General features: G+C 37.5%; 1 protein-coding gene across 5 annotated transcripts in view; it reads right to left on the reverse strand.

Annotated features, from left to right (window-relative positions):
* Positions 1-9,880, reverse strand: part of TMEM260 (transmembrane protein 260) — a 73,133-nt gene extending 63,253 nt beyond the window's left edge. For all 5 annotated transcript variants that reach the window (XM_058293380.2, XM_058293379.2, XM_058293378.2 and 2 more), the window contains exons 1-3: positions 9,579-9,880; positions 4,651-4,682; positions 3,784-3,935 (exon numbers count right to left, since the gene is read on the reverse strand). In XM_058293380.2, the coding sequence (XP_058149363.1) occupies positions 3,784-3,935; positions 4,651-4,682; positions 9,579-9,738 (344 nt within the window). In that variant the 5' untranslated portion in view covers positions 9,739-9,880. The remainder of the gene's footprint in view (positions 1-3,783; positions 3,936-4,650; positions 4,683-9,578) is intronic.
* Positions 9,881-24,107: the final 14,227 nt, after the last annotated feature.

Below are 24,107 nucleotides of genomic sequence, written 5' to 3' on the forward strand. Positions count from 1 at the left end.
TGAAATTAACTATAGGTTCCTTATAATAAGCAGGTATAGTTTCAGTATACCTTTAGTTATCATTAATATTCATGTATTTTAGATAATCTGCTTGACATTAAAAGATCTCATATCTTACTGCCCAATGTTAATGCACTTTAGAAAGTTTTTTACCTAAATTTCTTGAAACAGTGCCTTTAAAAATGTTGAAAAACCATCTTTAACTGGTTAATCACTTTAAGTCTTTATTTAAAATAAGTACTAAGCTTTGATGATAAACACTAAGAGTTTTACTTTAAATTCATGCAAGTGCTCAATAAGTAGTGTTCAGTGAATGTTTCTGTAGTTGCATTTCAATAGTTTGAAAGGATATCCTGAGTCCCATGTCTGTTGAGAATATATTCCCTGTCCTGCAACTACCAAAATAAATGATTCAAGATACTACATCACCTGATCATCAGCAATTTCAGTCTTTCCTGTAGTAGAGAATTTGTATATAGTGCTATCAACATACTCTGCTCTATCTTTCAGTGACAACAGAATTTATGAAATGTAAACATATCAACATTTAATGATAAAGATTTTAGTACTCTTTCTTATTCAGTATATAGGACCTAGTTCAGTGTTTCTTAAAAAATAATTTTGAAATTCTAGCATTAGGCAGTGTTAAATATTAGTGATTTATATTACCTATGACTTTTTATTTTATAGTAATAGGATTTGTACATTTCAAATAAAACAGAACACTTTAAATGTCATGCTATCAAATTTAAAAATCAATTACTTCAATGGGCTTTTAGGAGAAAATCCCAGGTCCTAGGAATCATTGATTGTATTATATAATCTTAAATACACAGATGTACACATTAATAAATGAATACTGTTTCATATAAACGAAATGTATTAGATTAAAATCCCCTAACAATGTATGCTTAAAAATTCCCCTAAGGGGACAACACATAAATACATAGAAAAACAATTGCCACAATCTTACTATTTTTAATTCAATAAACTACAATGACAAATGTAGTGTTCCATGTGCTGTTTTCCTCTTAAGCCTTCTACATTAGAGCAAAGCAAATAGAAATGAGTTCTTGCCAACCATTAGGAAAGATTGACAAAAAAATGCAGTGTTAATGACATCTTAAAGCTCTTAAAAGCAAGAGAAAGATGCAAGAAAAGCAAAAATTACACAGTAATTGGAAACAACGAATAAATTGTCCTTTCAATCTAAGTCATGTTTACTGAAAAAAATGGAGCTTTTTACATCAACACATTTAAACAGAAATTTGCTTTAGAAATACAATCTTTGTTTAAAAGGTACAGAAGGTCTTTATGTCCACCCCAAGAGCTAAATACAGTGAATGCTATGTGAACAATTACCTGAAAAAAACTTAAACCTGTTAAAAGAATTAATTTCCTGCACACCAGTCAGCACTAATCCTACATGTACAGTAATGTTCTCTTAAGTGATGGGTGGAGGAGAGAATAAAACTTTCGTGGATCAAAACCCTTCAATATTCAACAACAAAATGGATTTATGATTTGGTCTGTAAATGAATAAAGTAGTGAAATGCCCCCTAAACAAATTCTGATAAAGAAGTCAACCTGTAAAGGAATATATTTACAGTAAACCGGGACTGAAAAGAAGCCATCACTGTAATGCCATACCAAAACTGTGTCCTGCTGTTGGGTTTACGTTCACAGGAGAAAGGTTTTAAAGGTTAAGTTCAGGTCATACAACAAATGAAATTGTAACAAGCCAGCTGACATTGTATAATGTCTTCTTCCACTCAATCAATAGGCTACTGTTAGTCCTATTACCATAGAGATGGCTTGCTCCTTTCTGAAGAGTGTCTATTGTTTGACAAAACAGATTTGCCACTTGAACTAGGTTGTTCCCAAAGGACGTGTACCTTGTCAATTATTTGTATTCAAAATAATGAAGTATTTTCATATTAAAATATATGTAAGAGATAATATCGTTAGATTTTTTTTCTGAATGAAAACAACTTTTTACTTCCAAAGTACTGTATTACAAAATCACTCATATATCCAGTTTAATCTTATTAAGGGTTTTGATTTAAAACACTTGTGAGCAAGTATAAAAATTTATCACAAAGACAGTATATTAAAAGAAAGGGTCACAGGTTAGTGTGCTAATCTAAGACCTAATATAATCAAGCATAATAATAAAAGCTATCATAAAAATGTGGACAATTCAAAAGAAAAGTATTGTCCACAGTTGTCTGGATTCTGTAAAGATAAAGATTTTTGCATATGATTTTTATGTGGTTCTCATGTGGAATGGTTTCAACAATTATTATGTTGAAAATCATGGAAAGATTCTAGAAAAAGAATTACCAAGAGGACTATTTATATCAACATAGCATTTAAAATAAATTTGTTATATAAAGGATCTTTGAAATACAAGTATTGGTTTTTCTTAAAATGCATTTGTTTTAAAATATCTTTTGAAAATTAATAACTCATACTCATACATTCAATATAAAACAGGTAAGTTCTAAATTTCAACCTAGATGTTTAAGGATAAAAAATATCAGTTTTTTCCCTCGATGTAAATACTGACAGACCTAATTATAAGAGACTCAGAAGGAAAAATTCTAATAAAAATTTTTCTAACCACTTAGGAAAAGAAAATATTCAGAACACTGATCAAGCAGAGATGTAATTCTAAACATCTCACACTTCACTAAAGATTTGGCTTTTACCAAAAACCAGTAAGACTGAAACTGAAACAAGTTAAATAATATCGATAAAAATTTAGGAAATAATCAACAATTATCATATTTGAATCCAAAAACTTTTGACAAAGAGATTTGAAAGTAAATTTTAGCATTATAATTACCCTACCATAAATAATAAAAGAGAATTTAGAAATAATTTAACGAAAGGGCAATAATAAGACCTTAACACAAATAAAAATATTAGTCTCCAAGAATGATGTTTGAAATTATTTCTATTCAAATTATAATATATTTTTTATATATAATTTATAACAAATTATTTTTTAAATAAAATACACAATCATTGTTGGAAGAAGTATTTTGATTTGGTTCTTTCTTTTGCAGAAAGTAGAATTTGTATTTTTCACTATAATCCTCTTAGGCATGGGTTAGACTGGGTTAAGAATAAGGAAACAGAAATATCAAAGACAAATGAACTTACCAATATCCTAAACTAATGACCAATTAAAAAAAAATGAGGTAATCTTCCAAACCAAGAAAGTCTTCCACCAATAAAGTGGGGTCTGATTTGTGTACCTTCAGTAGAACTATAATGGATAAAGTGAAAACGTACTGAAACCACATTCCAAATTGATTTCTTTGATTAATAGGGTTTAAAAATATATATATACATGTTCTTATTTAGAATATAAGTAAGTATCAGCATTGGACCTGACAGGCAGCTGCCTATCAACAATGCTATGAGTAATTAAATGATATTTACCATTTATGAAAAGATGAACTTCATATTGTTGAATTTAACTGGTCCATCTGCATCTCCATAAAATGACAAACCTCATTAGTTCTGCCTAATCAGAGAATTGTGATAATGAACTGGTGACACCTTCACTCCATTGTATGAAATGAGACCAACTGTGTAATCATTTGAGGCAGCAAATGCATACGAAATTATTGTAAATTTGAAAAAGTGAAATCACATGAGTTAGGAAAACCACTTAAGCAACAAAAGATTTTTTTAAAAATGCATGTACTTGGGCCATAAGAAAGCAACATTTCCAATTATTCAAAATTAATTTTAACTCATCAACTACTTTACCTGAAAACGGTGAAAAAAAGTAACGATGCAGCTACTGCTCCAAATAAGCCACACAGAAGATTGACCCGGTAGGCAACTGAACCAAAAGGAAAGAGAACAATAGCCAGTTTGGCCACCAGAGTGAACAGAGGATAACCAGGAGGATGGGCAACCTACAGAAAAATTAGCAAAAGTTAGAAGGATTTCATCTAATAAAGGCAAGAGTCACACCAGCTTTAATTGAAAAGTAACTCTTTTCTCAGGCAGTATAAAGATTAAGCACCAATGACTAAATGTTTGAATAGTAGTTTTCTGTTGTGATCTTCTTGTGCCAATACAAATAAGTATTTTCTTTAGTAGATTTGGCAGCAACTATCAAATGGTGCATCACCTAGAGAAAGGATGACATATTTCATTGTCAGTTCATAAGCAGTTCATTCTCTTAAGTGACATTAGGGTCACTTAAATGGCTATGGGAAAAAAGCAGGTTCCGAAATATTGCATTGGTTCGAAAGTTGAAAGACCACACTGCTATTGGATTACTACCATGCTGACAGTCCTAAGGTCCTGCCTAAAGGGATCAAGCACCATAATAAAGTTTATTAAATAATAAACTTATTAAAACTGTTAACCCGATTTATTTTATTCTCCACAGCTTATACAAAATTTGGGGTGATAAGTCAGCTACTGTATATATAGTAAAGGCTTTACTTTATAATTTAGTTTAATTGGATTTAAAACTTAAATTGTCACATACTGTACTTATAAGTTAGTAAAAACTGGGGTTTGAAAACAAATTAATCCACTTTGTTCCATGCTTAATTAAACTTTCTTAATTCCTAAAACTGTTAATGAGAGCATTGATTAAACAATAAAACTAATACTTACTCCAAGCTCATATGCGGCTGTGATCAGTTCCCCTGTGAAAAAATAATGTAAAACCAATAATTATTATTAGAAAATGACACTCCTCCAAAGTTTTCAAAATCCAAATGCTTGCATTGGGGTTTTGCATTAATTTGACTGGATAAAACTGTAAATCTGCAGAGACTTAACAGCATGAAGTAATCCAAGAATATTTTTTCCTTTAGGTCTTTCTGAACAAACTATCTTTGGTAGTTTTTAATAGCTGGTCAGTGGAAATATAGGTGAATTTAAAAGTACTTATTTTATTTTCTCAGTAAGTTGTATTCACTTGCAAATATATACTTAGTTATAAAGCATTAGTGTAATATTTAAGAATTTAGAACAAAACAGTCCATAGATGCAACTTTATGATATGTAAAATGTGCAGACATGTGGTTTGTTTACTTCATAAAATGTGCCATATCATCCTAACACAGGCATTTAGATACGTTCTCTGTATTAACTACACTGGGTATCTTAAAATGATTTCCAACCATTTATTAATTCCAGTAATTTTGGTAAGCTCTGACCAGCGTAATACATTTTTAAACCATTAAATCATTGTATTATTTACATAGTCCTTCTTTTTAGTTCCTCACCATTAGTAATTATTTCTAAAATTATGATGAAGTAATTCGATGCACATTTGTTAAACAGTATTTTAAGTAGCCAGAGCACAAGGACTATTTCTGTAGTGTCTAATCCATAATAATCAATGAATGATTAATTCATAATAATTGATGATTTGTGAAAGTTACTATTACCTATTAGGAAGGATATTAGTACTCATTTTCTATTTCTCAATGGCATTCAATGCACTTAATTTCTACTGACCCAGCCACAGATTAGTTTTACCCTCTCAGGTCTGGACTATAGTAATAGATTAGTTTTGTTTCAATTCATCTTCACACTGAAATCACTTATTCCCCAACCCTCCAAACCTCTACCTCCAAAAACCGTCTGGATCATATTCCTAGACTAAAATTTCTTGATGGCTACTCTGCTGTCCAGATTTCTCAGCATGACAATCAAGCTCTCTATGGCTTCCAAGTCCCTTTGCTGGATTAAATCCTATGCTCACCCCAGTCAAACCTGATTATGCACTGTTCCTCTGGAGTGTTCCTCTTTTGCATCTCTTATCACTCCTTTTCTCACCCTGGAGTATTTTCCCCTGTATTTCCCTCCCCCCACACCCAAATCCTTCAGTCTAGTTAAATTGTCAGTTCTTCAGTGACATCTTCCCTTATATACCGCCTACTTCCCCCAGCAGGGTTGAACACTTCCTCTTTCTCCATAGAACCCTGCCAGAGTTTCCCTATTGAGCACACATTTAGATCACCTTATATTCTCGTTGTTTTCATTTCTGTCTCTCCCATTAAGTTAAAACCATTATCCTATCCAGTTTAGGAACCTGTCAAAGACATCACCACCTCTCCCTGCTCTAGCCACACACAAAGAACCCAAATCAAGCCAGGCACATAAAGATTGACAAAAAGACCTATCACATTGTCATCATCATTGCTATTCAGACACCCCTATCTCAGGTGAATGACAGCTTGGATGCTTCTAAAGGATACCCAAAGACAGCTACTGCTCACCTAGGTCAATGACTTAAGGACATCTTTTAAGTTATCTGGAGATATTCACGAGCTCTTTGGAAACCAAAGGTAAGTTTTTATATCATAAATACTTCTTTTTAAAGAAATTGTTAATGGTCTAAAAAGGTTTTAAAAAACTTCCCTTTTTTAACTACTGTCAAGGATATGGTTTTATAGTTTCACTCCAGGATGGGTTAGATCTTATGTCTACAGTCCCAAAAACTGTTCAAAACAATTTTGTTTCTCATATTTCTGTAGGTGGTAGGAAGAATATAAAAGTTCAACATTTCAAGGTCACTATTCATTTTCCTCTATTTAGAATCAAAGTAAGACATTTAACATTAATGAGTATTTTCTCTAATTTCTTTTTACCATTAAAGAGCCAATATGCCTTTATTCTGTTAGTTCTATTGGTATAGAGATAAACCTGGAATGTAACAAACTTCCATCATCTATTATCAAATGTTAAACAAAAATATAGATAGAAGAGATGCTGCTTCAGAGCCTATAAATTTATTTTTGATAAAGAACCAAAGGGAAATACGATTCACAAAGTTTAATGTGATAAGAGGAAGTAAACAGTAAAACAAAACAAAACAAAACAACAAACAACTCAGAGTCGCCTGGGTCCTTCCTTTCTCCCAATTCCCTACGCTAGGCTTTCCTCAAAGTTCTGCAACTACCTGCATTAGAATCACCCAGGAGCTTTTCAAAACTAAATATTCCTTGACCATACCCCAAACCTACCTACCCCAATAAAACCCTCTGGTAGTGGGGTGCAAGCTCTCCCGGCAACTCCAAAGTACATTCATGCTTTCTCGGGGATGCACATGGGTAGAAAGCTCAGAGCTGTCAGCAGAGGCTTAATCTTTACAAAAGCCAGCTTTCTTTGTATGTTTTATAGTAAGTAGTCTACTAAAAATAGTATCTTCCAAATATGTAAATACATATATATAAACTAATTTATTTTCCCCAAGAATAACAAAAAGAAGTAAAGTATAGATTCCCATCCTTCCCCCAAAGTAGCTTGGGCATTCCTGGTCTTCTTAAGTAAATCAAATATGCATGTCAGGTGATGTAAAAAATAATTTTGGAAATTTCCAAAATGTGATGGAGAATAATTTAAGACTTATCGGGAAGAATGCATGCTTTATACTGGTTTTGTGATGGGTTCTGTTTATTGATAGAAAATGTATTTCATAAACACAAATATTCAAGAAGAGTACATTTAACATTTAAACAAAATTATCAAAGACACGATTATACAAATTTTCCACACTGGCATATACTTGGAAAACAGTTTATTTACCATTCCCAAAAATGCACACAAAAGTATTTTAAAAGCAACCACTTATTTAACACCAAGCTAAACAAATCAGAACACCTGAAAAAATTCATAACTCAGCATAAATACATAACATTATTCTTCTGGGGAAAAAATAGTTTTAATAGAGGCAAGGCAACAATCTTAGATTTTAAATAAACCTCAAATATCACTACATCTGTTATGGCAGATTTAACAAAGAATTTCACGACATTTTTTGACAAAGAGTAGAGTTTAGTATGTTCTAAGTCAATCTACTTGGGTTCTTGCCCTGACTGCCCTAATTACAAGCAGTGTGACTTTGGGCATAGCTTAGCCTCAGTTTTCTCATCTATATTATAAGGAAGATAATAATAGTACCTACCTCATAGGGTAACTGGAAGGAGTAAATAAGACAATTCAAGCACAGCACTTGAAACAGTGCAGGGTACATAGTGTTCAAAAAATGTTAACTTTATCATTCATCCCACCCCCATGTGTCAGATTCAAATACCTGTGATAAGTAGCTGTCAATCTAATGTCTGAGTAATGCTCTCCAATGTCACAACTCTCACAACTATAAAGTTATTTCTACTGCTTAACATAAACCTTGGAAACACCAGTAACTCCATTCCCCACTACACTAATGAAGCACTACCCCTATTGGTCCAGTAAGACCTGAAAGAGGAAAACTAATGACTTGAAAATGAAACCTCAAGGGTCCTCAATGAGGTAGGCAGCCTCGAAGATGGCCCCCAAGGACCCCCAATTCCTGATATTCTTATGTAATACCCTCCCCCTGAGTGTAGACAGATTTACTGACTCATTTCCAAAAATAAGGCAGAAACAATGGCATATCACTTCTGAGGGAGGCCGTCAGACTCAAGTGCCAGATTCCTCTCACTCTGAGAGAAGAGAGCTGTCCTATTGAGAGGACTGCCTGGAAAAGAAGTGTTATCTTCAGCTAACAGACACAGGAGTGAGCTTGAGGGGGGATCCTTCCCAAACAGAGCCTTGAGATACTTGCAGACCTGGTCCACACCTTGATGGCAAAATCTTTCATAGACTCTGAATCAGACGACCCAGCAAAGCCCCACGGTGATTCCTGACCCTCAAAAACTGTGAGATAATATAGGTTTAAGTGGATATATTTTGGGGTAACTTGCTATGCAGAAAAAGATAACTAACACATCTAGTTTCTCCAGTCTATAGACCCATTACCTTAAGTTACACCACCAGCCTGACAAAATTACTGGTCATTAAGTATTACTGGATAGCCACTAAGTTGGAAGAAAAACAAAATCTAGATCTTTTGAACAATTAGTTTGAAATAACCCATGAGTCATGCTTTTCTTTTTAAGAGAAGCATCTTGCTTTAAGCCTCATCTGGCTTCCAGCCTTTTAAGTGTCCTCCTCCAAATATTGTGCAAGGCCCGTTCCTCACGTTCCTCAGGTTTCAATTCAGGGCGCTTTCTTGACAAGCCATTCTGAAATGCCCACGATCCATCCCCACTCTCAACCGCATTTCCCTCTGTCCCCGTAATTTATCATCACTCAATGTGCAGCTTGTATATTGTTTCTCCCTACAGTGGAACACCCTCCATGAGACTATTTCACCACTATTGTGTTCCTTTTTGGCTGGAACACAAGGCCATATTTGTGTTCTACACAAATATTTGTGGACTACAAGAATGGAAAGCTAAAACTTCAGGACCATTAAAACGATCTGAGTTTGCGGAGAGGTCAAGTCCCATCAGGCGAAAGCAACAAACCCCGTCTCGAAAGCCTGAGAACTAAAGATATCAGAATGAACAGAGTGGAAACACAAGTTGGTTCTGGGACGCAAAACTCCGTGCTGGGCACAGGCAGGTGAACGGAGAGCCCGAGCTGACCAGACCTACTGAGGGTAACACGCGTCTTCCTGGAGAGTGTGGGGGACAGACGCAGCCCCTTTCCCGCTCCAGGACCGGGGGAGGGAAGCAGGAGGCACGACCTCGAGAGTACTTTACCCGAGTCTCCCCCCGGCACCGAGGGGGGCAGCGTGAGCGTGAACACTGCCGCCACAGCGGCGAACACGGCGGCGCTACCGCAGACGCCCCCGGAGCGCCAAGGCCCCGCCGGCGTCGCCCGCCCCCGGGCCCGGGCCCTGCCGTCGCCATGGACACCCATGGGTCAGTGGAAGCCCGGGACGTAGGAAGCTGCGGGCCTCAAGACCTCGGTACCGCAAGGAGCTCCTCAGGAGAAAGGCGAGCACAGCCCTGACGGCGGCCGCGGCGACTTCCGCGCTCAGCCCGCGCAGGCCGCGGCGCACTCGGCTCGGCCAGGGCGGGGGAGGAGGGAACGCCGAGCCTAGCCAGCGCCCGCGTCGGCGAGTTTCCCGGGAACGCGCGCCGCGTGGGGATTGACGTGCTTTCGGTGTGCTTTAAAGTAACTAATTAGGGAGAGGAGCGTTCTCGTGAGGAAGCGAGACTAGCCACAGGCTTTCAGTTTCTAGGACTAGTTCCCCTTTTTGTATTGACTTGGTCGGTTCTGATAGAGACAGAAGCAAGATCGAAAACCGGGAGCGAGGACAGGCCGCTCCTGCCATCTGTGGTGTGGGGTGGAACTACACAGCAGCGCCCAATAGTATACAGCGCGTGTAAAGTAAGCCAATGCATACGTTCATCGTATGTGTTTACTACGATTAATTATATAAGCCGCGTGCTAATTATTAAGTTGCTGAGTAATTTTCAGAGCGGTTAAAATAAGAGCTTGTCTATTTTGCATTTTCTTATAGCAGGAGGAAAACACCATTGATGAGCTTGGAAACTTTCGTTTCTGAATTCATACGCATAAAGTCTCTCCTACTCTAATGAAGTGGGAAATAAAACACAGACGCGGTACTCTCCTTAGCTGCTGCGCAAACAAGAATGAGGACTATTGGACGACCATAGCAGGGCTCTTAGTAAACTTTTAAAGCAAGAACATTTTACATTATTATAGTACTTATTTGGGAATGGATAAGAGGAGGGCAACTTCCTTGGATACATCTCAGAATACACTAAAAATGAGCAACAATCTAAAATGGGCTGCATGCAATTTGAGAGGAACCTGGTGCTTTAATTGTAGAGTAACACAGCTGCATTGATTGGCAGTCATTGTGCCAGCCTACCTTAGTCTTTTTCAGGTACTTATACAATACTTTCCCAACTATATTTTGAGTTCCTAAAACGCAGGACCTGTGAGGTTACTTTTGAAAGAGCATAATTTGCCGTCCGTGTTTGGGGAAGTAGAGATCAGAGATGGAAGTAAAAATTTGAGAGTTGTTCGGGTAGGGAGGATATGAATGAATAAGGTGACAAAGGTGTAGTGTAGAGAGAACAAGGTTGAGGTCAAACTTTATATGTTCATTTAAGTAATGGGAGGAGAACAAGGAGACAGCAGAAGAAATAAGAGTGAGATGTCACAGGAAGCTAAGGAAGAAATACTGTTAATGAAGCATGTGCAACCAGTGGCATAGAGTGGTAAGGGACAACAAAGAGGGGCACATCTAGGCTTTCTGGACCCTGAGTTTTTCCAACTTGGTTAATTCTCTTTAAGCAAAAGAATACAAAACTTCAGACACAAAATGAGGTAAATGCCTTGTAAGGACCTGTGCTTGCTAATGTAGGACCCTCAAGCTGAATCTTCATTAGTTTCCTGGTTAATCTCCTTTGAGGATGAAACTCTGTTCTCTGTATATCCGACTTTACCTCTCAGTAGCATCTGACTTTTCTCTCTTCGCTGAAGACTTTGTTCTCTGAGCTGCAGTGACAACATACTCCTTTGGTTTTCCTTCCTCCACTGAACTCCACTCTTCTGGCTTCACTTCTGCCAGACCTCCAAATATTGGAGTGCACTAGGGCTTAATTCTAGACTTCTCTCTCTTTCTGAGATTATTTTACTGAATTATTCCCCAAGCTTTTTTTAACCACAGATTTAATTTTAATAGAAGCTAATGGGATGGTTAAATCTATGTGTGAAATTTAGTTATGGTTGCGGTGTCCAGTTGTTTGGTCAAGCAAGCACTGTTCTGATTGTTACTCTGAGGGTATTTTGTAGATTTAAATGATCAGTCCATTGATTACATCTCTGGCTGATTACATGTATAATCGACAAAGGAGACTGCCTTCAGCAATGAGGGATGTTTTGTCTAATCAGGAAAGGCCTTAAAGGGAAAACTAATGATTTCAGCAGTCAGAAAGAAGAATTTTTCTCTCTCCTTCAGCCACCCAGCTTCTCCTTGGGAATTCATTGAAACCTTCATTGGAGTTACCTAGTTTGTGGCCTGCCATATTGGAATTAGGACTGTCAATTCCCATAGTCATAAGAGCCAATTCCTATAATAAATCTCATAATATTTACATGATATATGTATATAAGAGTATATGTATATATGTGTGTATATATATACATATATATATACATATATATATATAGTGTTGGTTCTGTTTCCCTGGAGACCTGACCAATACAGCTGATAAATATCAGTACTACCCCCGAAACTTCTCCTTTAAGCTGCAGAATTTTCTTTATTTTTAATTTTTAATTTTTAACCCAAATGCCCCTTGATTTCTCCATTTCTGTTTCTAACCAGCATTTCAAACCCAGAAGACTTTGTCTGTCTCATTTATACTGTGTATCCATAGTGCCTCGAATGGTACCTGCACAAAGGAGGTGCTTAACAAATATTCAAGTAATGAATGAATAAATGAAGAGTGAGGGACTATTGGTATATCTGTGAGAAATTGCATTTAGTATTTAGAGTAACAGGGACCCTGCTTCAAACTGGTCTTTATTCTCTTCTGTAAAAGAAGTCTGGAAATAGTCTGTCCAACACTGGTTTGGCAACTCTCTATTGCTCTTAAGGAAAAGACAGGGGTCCTAATATCTCAGCTTACATCCTCAGTGTCAATTTCCTGGTCCAGGATGCCTGTTAATGCCCCCAGCATTGCTTCTATATTTTAAAGAAGAAAGAGAAAGGATGAGAAGAGAAGCGCATGCCTTGTTCTTTTAAAGTGTACTGGAAATACCATCCCATAATTCTGTTATATCTCACTGACTACAACTGAGTAACATTGCCACTCCTAAGAGCAAAGGAAGCTGGAAAATGTACTCTTTCCTGCTAGACATATTGTTCAGGATTCTGTTAAAAAAGGAAGAAGGGGAGATATTGGGAGGCAACCAGCAGGCCCTGCCATGGTTGTATTTAGTGACCTGGAGGTATTTGAACTTTGAAATTTCAAGTTTCTTTAAAGTAGTGCATATGCAAACCAGGTAACAGTGGGTTAAGAAAGGAGGGAATAGAAGATGTGAATACAGAATACATTTATAAGAAGTTTGTCAGTCAAGGGAATTCACAAGAATTAAAGGGTCAAATGAACTGTGTGTTTGTTGTTGTTGTTGTTGTTTTGCAATCCAAGGATGTACTTGGAGAGAAATAGTGATGGAGTAAAGTATTACTTGGAGGGGATAGGACCAAGGAGGAAAGAAGAGGAGAGATGAAGATGGAAAATGTTAGAAGTAAAAGAGAGGGAATTTCAGGTAACATGCTGCTGGACTTGATCCTGGTGCAGAACAATACAAAAGAAGGAGAATTACTTTTATTTTTATTATTTATGGTCTGCTTCATTCCACAAAGGATTAGCAATAGCTATTATAATACATACCATAAAATAAGAAAATACATATATCAATCGGGGCTAAACCAGAATAACAGACTCAGTATCAAAAATATTATGATATTTTTACAAGGGGTTGTCTTACAAAACTGTGGGGGCTGGTTCGGCAACTTTGAATTCCATACAGCAGGTTATGTCAGGAAGGGCAGGCTGGAACTCTTGGGCATGATCAAGTGGAATTTCTTCTTCATTAACTGTGCTCTTAAGGCCTTTCAACTGATTGAATTAGGCCCACCCAGATTATCTAGGATAATCTCCTTCTCTTAAAGTCAACTGATTATAGACTTTGGTCATATCTACAAAATATCCACATTCACAGCAACACCTGTATTACAGCTTGGTTAAATAACTGCAAATAGTAGCCAAAACTGACACATCCAAAGAGCATTACCATATATAAAAAATGCAAATTCAAGGCCAGGGAAATTGCAAATTAGAGAGAGAACATCAAGGTCAAAGGAAAGTGAATACACATAGATATATGGGACTATGATGTCTCATATTTGGCTCTGGGTGTCTTGAAAGCCAAATGAAAATGGAAACGGTAATTTTTGTAGTCTCTCAGTTCCCCAGCAAAGGCAAAGGCTTTCTGGCACTTGTGACCAGAACCTAGCCTCTACTGACACCTAAAGGGTGAATCCTCACCACTGCTGAGTGGAGATGGGTGTCCAGGTCCCCACTAGGCCTCCACTGATACCTCCCTAGCAAGGAGAAGTGGGGGTTCCTCATCACTGCTCCCCATGTAGTTCCACTGATGGGGGTGGGAGGTGGGGTGGCCTCCTTAGTGCTGGGTGCTGGTGAATGTTCCCTCCTCTGACTCCACCCCAGCAGGGGTTGGAGGGGTACCTTGTTACTGTTGGGTGGGGGTGAAAGTCTAAGCTCCCTATGTGGTCTCCTTTTAAAATTTTTTCTTAGAATTCAGAGTAGCTTCATAGATGTTAATGTGCTAAAATAGACTAAAAATTGTAATTTAGAAATCATTGTGCCAAAACATCCACTTTGTATAAAAACAAATGTGTCTTAATCTTACCAATATCTATAAATTTTAATATTAGAAACTTGAAGACTCAGTACCATAAATCCCTGGAATACTATCACAATAAACTGTCTACAGTAGGACAATGTAAGAAGACACAATCACCCCTGTTAAATGCCATAGAAAAACAATTTCAAACTTTATAATATACCAGTAATAAAAGGAATTTGAAATAAACATAAAGAGGTCATTCTCTATCTTTTGAATTGGCAAATGTATTTAAAAATTTAAAATACATATAGGGTATTTGTGACAAAGGAATTTGGTAACATTTTAGAGGGCAATTTAAGTATATATATATAAATCTGTATGATATTCATAACTGACCTGGAACTCTTAGTAAACATATGAAAATATGTTCAGCGTCATTAATAATCAGAGAAAAGCAAATGAAAACCATGGTGAGATACTATACACCTACCAGGATTGCAAAAATTAACATTAAACCATATGTAATGTTGGCAACTATGTGGAACAACAAAAATGTTAGCAGGAGTATAAACTACAACCACTATGGAAAACACTTAGACATTTTTCTAATAAAGATGAAGGTTTGCAGAGCTTATAAATCAGCAAAGTTTATATCTAGTGAAGCCAGGAAACAAATGCAAATTGTTCAAACTAGTATAGTCCATAATAGCCCCAAACCAAGAATAACCCAAAAGTCCATCAACAGCAGAACAGATAAATAAATCCCAGTATAGTCACTCAGTAAAATACTGTACTATGCAAAAAAAGGCAATGGACAAGCTACAGCTACCATGCAACAATAAGGATGGCTCTCACAAACAAAATATTGAGCAATGACGCATATTATGAAAGAGTGCGAAAATAGAATGATTGTAGCTATATTAAGGTCACAAGCAGGCAAAACTAGACTATTTAGATGTGGACCCACAAGGCTTAAAACTATAAGGAAAATGAAAAAATAAGGGTGATGTTGCCTTCATAGACTGAGTTGGTAACATTACATCCTGTTCAATTTTTTTGGAAGAGCTTGAGCAAGATTGGTATTAAATCTTCTTTGAATGATTGGTAGAATTCATCTGTAAAGCCATTTGGTCTTGGCCTTTTCTTTTCTATTAGGTTTTTGATAACTGTTTCAATCTCTTTACTTGTGATTGGTTTGTTGAGATCTTCTCTTTCTTTTAGGGTCATTGTATGTTGTTCATGTGTTTCTCGGAATTTGTCCATCTCATCTATGTTGCCTAGTTTTGTTGGCATACAGTTATTCATAGTATCCTCTTATGATCTATTTTATTTCTGTGGGGTCAGTAGTAATGCCCCCCTCTCATTATGATTTTATTTATTTGCATCTTCTCTTTATTTTTCTTTGTCTAGCTAGGGTTTATCAGTTTTGTCGCTCTTCTCAAAGAACCAACCTTTGGTTTAGTTGATTCTTTCTATTGTTTTTTTAACTGAAGAAAAAGTTTAATTCATCAAGGAAAAATACATGTATGCAACTAGTAACATAGCATCAAAATATATACAGCAAAAAATCCCTGAAATACAAGCGAGAATTGACAAATTCATCAATAAAGTAAAGGAATTTAGTGTGTCCCTCTGTATAATTATTATAGCAAACAGTAAAGAAACAGTTATGATATACAAGATAATTTATTAATAAACTTGATGTAATCCCCTTATATTAAACTTAACTATTAGAAAATGTATACATGAAACAGTCAGGAAAATTGGTGTATGGTAGGTACTGCTTTAAAGTTTGTTGGATGTGTGAATGGAGAGAAGGAACAAGACAAGGAAGAAAGGAAAGAAGAAAAGAAGAGAGGAATGAAGAGGGGCAAAGGAAGGAAGGAAAGAAGGAGGGAAGGAGAAAAGAAAGGAGGAAGGAAGGAAAGGAAGGAGGGAGGGAGGAAAGATGGATGGGTGATGTAAGGGAAGGAAAATTGATGGGCAGGAGAAAAGGAGAGTTAAAGTGAATGATTGTGTATTTTACCCTAAGAAATGGATAATTGTATAATTACAAAAGATGTGTATCTAGGAAGAAGGGTTTACACAAATTTTCATACTCTAACATTTGCACTATTTTTTCAGCTGTGTGATAAGTGTTACAGGACTGTTCTGGATTTCTAGGTTCTTGGCAACATTGCAAGAATGAATTCAGAGATGCACCAGTTTAATGTGGCCAGTAAAAAGGGTTTATTAAGAGAAAGAAAGGAAATAGTACACCCGAGACATGGGTGGGGGTGTGCTAACAGGTGAGATGTGTAACATGGGGCTCTGGTAGGCCTTTCCTCCTCCACTTTCCCCATATTAAGGAGGAATCTCAGCTATTTGCTGTCCTGATTGGTTGCCTTTCTACCTTCACCTGTTAGCTTTCAGGAAAACAATGGAGAGACTTCTCTGTTTGGAGTTATCTGGGGCTTCTTTTGAGCCCAGGAGTTTCCAATGGGACCTTGTGACCAAGGTCTTGGTGGGCTTTTCAGCAGCTATAATGATTATGGCTTTGTTCTTAAGCATCTCTCTTCCCTCGGGGTTTCTGGGCAAGGTCTTGTGGCTATGTTCTGACTAGTGGGTCCCAGCTGTTACAGCTTTATTCTGACCAGTTGCCTTCCCTCATATCCTATACTACCCTGCCTCACCTCCCCCCTCAGAGTTTACACCCTTATTCTTAAGGGGGAACTGAAGGGCAATAGTCATTCTTCTGTAGCTGCTTCCTGCTGGTTAAGGGCAGTAGACCCTGCCTGTTGGGGTGTAAAACTCTCTGGCTATTCTACCAAGGTTGAGGGAAGGTGGGTCCAACTCTGCAGTTGGAAATGGATAAAATTCCCTCATAACTAATAACTTGTTCTGGAAGGCATTGATACTTAGAATTTTGAAGATACATGGTCCTACTAAAAGGATAAGGAAGATGGTGGAAGGTAGCCCCTAAAAGGGGGCCAGTCATGACATACTGGACCATGGGAGTGAGAAAGGCCAGGTGCTTCCAGAGGCTACATCCTCCCAAAGTTGATGGACTTGAATCTTGTAGGTTTCAAATGCTGTCTAGGACTGTTCTGGAGTGATTTACATAGGAACAGTATTCCTCCTTGAGGAAAAGGCAGGTTCCACCCTGGGCCACTGTTAGCATGTTTATGACTGTAATTTTGCAGCAACACATTGGCAAGGGAATCTATTTATTGTCTAAGGGCTTCTAATTCACCACTAGTTTCTTCTATGCTGTTGGTTAACTCTAGGGAGAGATTGTAGTAGACCTGCTGGGTTTGATATAAACTGCTGACCCCAGTTCCCACAGTAGTGGTTATGCCTAGGACATGCCTAGGAGAGGGATGAGGAGAGGCACTTCCCTAGTCATAAACTCACAAAGACAATATAGGCAACAACAGGACAAGCATATGGCAAGCAAAATAAAGACAGTACTTAAGGAAGTCATTCTTATATCTTATAGGCACATTCATTAATTACTAAGAAAATGACTTAAGTTTACCAAGGCCTTTTAACATGTTCAGTATTAATCTGCATATAATCTAGATTAGAAAAGATATTATCATAATTATCAGGTATATAGGTATAGCACTAAATACTAGTTAATGCACAAGTTCCTCTTTGAGCTGTATTTAATATATCTCCACTCCAGGTTTGTAATACCATACATGCTATCTCTCCATGGGAGAAAGCCATAATGTCAATTGTATTTATTTAAGTTCTACTCACATTACTCTGGTAATTTTTGCTCCATTTGTTATGTCCTCACACAGTCAGCATGCTGCAGCACCATTGATCCTGGGAAGGACAGGAAGGTAGGCTCCAGTGTTTCACTGGCCTGGTGCATAGTGCCCTTCAGCACTATGAAACAGAGCCAGTCTAGAGGTAATGTCCATTGTAAATCTAGCAATACTGAGCCATCATCGGCTGCCACAGGAGTCTGAAATAGCAATGTACTTTCCATCCACATCAGTTGCATGGCTAGAGATGTGGTAAAAACTTTTATTGTTTTAAGGTTCTTACGGACTGATCTTGCCAATAACTCAAATGTAGAGGCACCATGCAGGGTATTGGGGGCCCAGTTTGAATGCCCAAGAAAGTTTGCCTTTCTGACATCTATCACTTAATTTTTATATTCTTTCTAAATACTTCCAATGCAGTTTATAGCATATTAAATGAACTTAACTCTTTTAGTACTCTACTTTTTACTTTTACACCTTTACCATGATTATGTTAATTAACAGGTATTTTACATTAGCTGTATGGGGGAAAAAACTACTTTCTTCATTATTTTATGAAAACCTAAGATTTCCAATGGAATCAGATTTTCTTTCCCTTACCACTTTAATATACAGATTGAGGTGGCCTCTGACAGGTTTCTCTGTCATGAATTTACTCTGTGTTATTAATACCAATTTAGGTTTTTATTTAATAATGGCTTCCTGGAATTAACCATTTAAATATTTCAGTTTAGAAAATGCTTTTGAAACTTCTTTTAAACAACAATAATCACACAGGCTAGTTACTTTTACCTTTAAACAAGCTTATTAAATTACAATTAGCAACCAATGAAATTTATTTTTATCCATGTAAGTCTTGTCTTATAGCCCTTATTCTGTTCTGTGGAAATGAGTCATTTCAATTTAGGACAGATCTAGATCTTTAACTTAGTCTCATTAAACATGAACTTAACTCTGTAAACCTAGAGTGATTACACCCAAGCCAAATAAAATTGGAACAATTATAGTTTATACTTTTTTCCTTCCTCCACAGGAGGTTAAAACCTGTTTTTTAAAAATTATATTCTAAAATTGTGAATAACCTTAAAATCATACTGACTGCCAGGTCCAGGAATATACTGTAACTGTTTGTTTTATAATTTAGAAAATCTTTCCATAGCTTTCAAGGACTTTTTCTTTGCTTCCTGGAATTTGGTAATTGTATAATTAATTATTCTCATTTTAAGGCTATTAAAAGATATAAATTGGGGAATTACAGGACAAACTATGACTCAATTCATCAGCCTAATAGAGTTTTAAGCTTAACTTACATTTTCCTGTCTTGTCACACCTAGCCCTTCTCCCATAGCTCTTGCAAAGAGAAGGAGGCCATGGTATGTGTGTGACGGGGGAGCTGGGTAGGCCAAGGAGTTTAGGAAAAACATTTGTTCCTCTCCCAATTGTTTCTGTATTAAGATTCCTGTATGACCTTTCCATCCTACTTACTTTCTCTAATTTAGCCTACAGGAATAATTCATTTACACATATAAGGGCTTGTTTATAATTTTAAAACATTTTGGAAGGCAGCTATGCCAACTACTATACCACCAATACCCTGTAATATTTTGAATAGAGCTCTTTTAAAGATTTTCATTTTGTTAATTTGATATTACCAACCCAAGATATGAAAATATACATTGAACAAATAGATACAAATAAAGAGTTGGACATAAAAACAGACAACTTACTAATATTACTTATATTTTCATTCTTTTACAAAATAAGTTTAACTGTACAATAAAATTGTATTCAAAAGATCTCTGTGAGGGAAGTGGATTTGGCTCAACTGATAGAATGTCTGCCTACCACATGGGAGGTCCAGGGTTCAAACCCAGGGCCTCCTGACCTGTGTGGTGAGCTGGCCCATGCACAGTGCTGATGCGCGCAAGGAGTGCCGTGTCACACAGGGGTGTCCCCTGCATAAGGGAGCCCCACATGCAAGGAGTGTGCCCTGCAAGGAGAGCCACCCCACATGATAAAAGTGCAGCCTGCCCAGGAGTGGTGCTGCACACACAGAGAGCTGATGCAGCAAGATGACGCAACAAAAAGAGACAGAGATTCCTGGTGCCGCCGACAAGAATGCAAGCAGACAAAGGAGAACACACAGTGAATGGACACAGAGAGCAGACGATGGGGATGGGGGAGGGGAGAGAGAAAAAAAGGAATGGCTAAATTTAAAAAAAGATCTCTTTAAAAGCTATTTCTGATTATTCTAACCTTCACTGTGACCATGGAGTTTTGCAAAGAAGGTTCATTCTTTTAGCCATTGACTTATAACCAATTGTTTCCCATGCTTTAAAATATAATCTACAATATTTTCCTTTACTGCAGAGCTTTGCTTATTTCCCCCTTTTGACTCTGACAGACCTTGGCTGAGCAACACCAATTCCAATATGTACTCACTGAGGTCATTGAAATCTCAGGAAAACTAGTTTCTCTAATGACCTGCTGCTTTCAGAATCCTTGATGTTAAGAGTGAGGGAGCCCCCCACTCCCCAGTCCTCAGAGAAGACAGAACTCCAGTGACCACTGGACTGAAAGAGTGGACATTGAGGATCCCAACAGGCAGCAATCTCCTCAAAGGTCATGGATTCCCCCTGGGCTCTTGCCTGGATTAGGTAAATTGAAGTCCATACTTTCCACTGTTATCCAATTTGTAACGGGTAAACCCCAAATCTGATTTATGAGCTCCTAGACATTAGCAGACAGTATTTGTCAGGTGTTAGGGAGTGTTACTCACTACTTCGTCTCCTGGCTGGCTTGCCAAATATGTTATGGGAATGTTCTAGGTTTCTAGGTTCTTGGCTACATTGCAAGAAAGAATTCAGAGATGCACCAGTTTATTAAGGCCAGTAAAAATAGTTTATTTAGAAATAAGAAAGGAGATAGTAAACACCCAAGATATGGGTGCAGGTGTGCTACCAGGTGAGATGTGCCTCTCTTTTTTTTTTTCCATTTCATTTATTTCTGTTCTAATTTTTTTTACTTCTTTGGTATTAGTTTGCTGTTCTTTATCTAGTTCCCCCGTGAGTTTAGTTCAGTCTTTGGTTTTAACCTTTTCTTCTTTTCTGGCAAGCATTGAGAGCTATGAATTTCCCTCTTCACTGCCTTCACTGTACCATATAGGTTTTGATATGTTGTGTTCTCATTTTCCTTCATCTCAAGATATTTACTGATTTCTCTTGCAATTTCTTCTTTGACAAAATGATTATTTAAGAGTGTGTTGTTTAATCTCAATGTATTTGTGAATTTTCCCTTTTTCTGCCTGTTATTGATTTCCAGCTTCACTCCATTATGATCAATGAAAGCACTTAGTGTAATTTCAATCTTTTTTTTTTTAAAGATTTAATCCCCCCCCCTCCCCCGGTTGTCTGTTCTCTGTGTCTATTTGCTGCGTCTTGTTTCTTTCGTCCTCTTCTGTTGTCGTCAGCGGCATGGGAAGTGTGGGCGGTGCCATTCCTAGGCAGGCTGCACTTTCTTTCGCGCTGGGCAGCTCTCCTTACGGGGCGCACTCCTTGCGCGTGGGGCTCCCCTACGCGGGGGACACCCCTGAGTGGCAGGGCACTCCTTGCACGCATCAGCACTGCGCATGGGCCAGTGGGTCAAGGAGGCCCGGGGTTTGAACCGTGGACCTCCCATGTGGTAGACGGACGCCCTAACCACTGGACCAAGTCCGTTTCCCTAATTTCAATCTTTTTAAGTTTATTGAGACCTGTTTTGTGAACCAATATATGGTCTATCCTGCAGAAAGATTCATGATCCCTTGAGAATAATGTATATCATGCTGTTTTGGGATATAGTGTGTTATATAAACCTGTTAGGTCTATTTAATTTATCATATTATTTGAGGTCTCTGTTTCTTTATATATCCTCTGTCCATATGTTCTATCCAGTGATGAGAGTGGTATGTTGAAGTCTCCAGCTATTATTATTGTAGAGATGTCTATTTCTCCCTTCAGTTTTACAGTACTTGCATCGTGGATTTTGGGGCACCTTGGTGCAAAAATATTTATTATTGTTATTTCTTCTTTGTGAATTGTTTCTTTCATTGTTATATAATGACTTTTTGTAGCAGTTTGGTATTATTTATGAATTCCAAAAATAGATATTGGATTATGTTTGTAAACTGGTCTGTAGCTAGGCATGATTAAATTATGGTTAAGCTAAGCCCCCTCTTGATGTAGAGGGAGACTGGATATAACCATCCCAGGGTCCGCAGGATGGAGTAATATGGATTAGAGTAAATTTACTGTTGTTCTGCTGTGGAACTATTGTGATTAGTAATGGAAGAAATTGTAATATTGATGTGGAGAAAGTGTCCATGGTAGCTGCTGATGGTTGGGAGAGGGAAGAAGAGATATGATGTGGGGGCATTTTCAGGACTTGGAGTGGTCGCGGGTGGTGCTTCAGGGACAGATGCTAGACTTTGTGTGTCCTGCCATGGCTCACTGGGTGGACTGGGGGAGAGTGTAGACTACAATGTAGACCATTGTCCTTGTGGTGCAGCAGTGTGCCAAAATATATTCACCAGGTGCAGTGAATGTGCCACAATGATGTAAGAGGTTGTTGATGTGGGAGGAGTGGGGTGAGGGGGGTGGGGAGTACATGGGACGTCATATTTTTTTAATGTAACATTTAAAAGAAAATAAAGAAGAAAAACAAAACAAAAACAATAACAAAAAATTATGATTACAGCTTTGATTGGGCCATGTCAGTAGGACACTGAGCCCCACCCCCTTGGTTGGTGGGAACTCACAGAAAAAACTACATGGTAGAGAGTTGGAGTTTTTGAGATAGAGCCCAGAAAGTAAGCACACAGAGGAGCAGAGCAGCTGAGCCTGGAGAGAATTGAACCCCAGGGAGAGAGACAGAGCCAGTCACCTGAAAGTCTATAGTTGGACTTGTGGAGAAATCAGGGCAGCTGAGCCTGGAGAGAAACAAGCCCCAGGAAGAGAGAAACCCAGGAAGCCTGAACTCTTGGCAAATGTCAGTAGCCATCTTGCTCTAATACATGGCAACAGAGCTTGATGAGGGAAGTAACTTATGCTGTATGGCCTGGTAACTGTAAGCTTCTATCCCAAATAAATACCCTTCATAAAAGCCAACAGATTTCTGATATTTTGCATCAACACGACTGATTTCTGATATTTTGCATCGGCTGACTAATATACTTTTCTTCATCTCTTATAACAGTTTTGTATTTAAAATCTCTTTTTTCCAGTGTTAGTGTAGCTACTCCAGCTTGTTTTTGATTACCATTTGTATAGGATATCTATTCCAACCTTTAACTTTCAGCCTATTTTAATCTTTGTGTCTAAGGTGAGTCTCTAGTTGACAGCATATAGATGGCTCATAATTTTTATATCCATTCTGCCAGTCTGTGTAATTTGATTGGGAAGTTCAATCTATTAACGTTCAATATTATTATTGTAAAGGCATTACTTACTTAGTCCATTTTATCCTTTGGCTTTCCATTGTCATATCTTACTATTGTCTGTCTCTTTATTCTTTTAGTTACCATTACTAATAACCTTCATTTCTCCACTCTCCTCCAAGACTCTCTCTCCTGAATTGTCCCTCTTCAGGCTTCAGTACTTCCTCTAGTATCTCTTATAAATATGGTCTATTGGTTACATACTCTCTCAATTTTTGCTTATTTTTGAAGACTTTAAACTCACCCTCACTTTTTAAGGACAGTTTTTCCAGATAAACAAGTCTTGACTGGCAGGTTTTCTTTTTCAGTACCTGTAGCAGTTTGAGATTATTTTATGAACCCCAAAAAGAGAAAGATTATATTTGTAAATGAATCTATTCCTCTGGGTTTGATACCCTTTGATTGCATTAAATTCAGTTCAGGGATCTTTAATTAGATTACTTGATAAGATTGCTTTAGGGCTTTTGATAGGCCTATATCTGTGGGGTGTAATTCACATTGAGTCTCCACCCTTTGCTGTATCTCATGAAACTAGACATACATACACACACACACACACACACACATAGACAGGTACAGGAAAACGAAGCTGCCATGTTTGATCCTGGCATGTAAGAGAGAGGACTAAAGGCTCTCGTAAGTAT

The sequence above is a fragment of the Dasypus novemcinctus genome, chromosome 3 (genome assembly GCF_030445035.2).
Source record: "Dasypus novemcinctus isolate mDasNov1 chromosome 3, mDasNov1.1.hap2, whole genome shotgun sequence".
Taxonomy (NCBI): domain Eukaryota; kingdom Metazoa; phylum Chordata; class Mammalia; order Cingulata; family Dasypodidae; genus Dasypus; species Dasypus novemcinctus.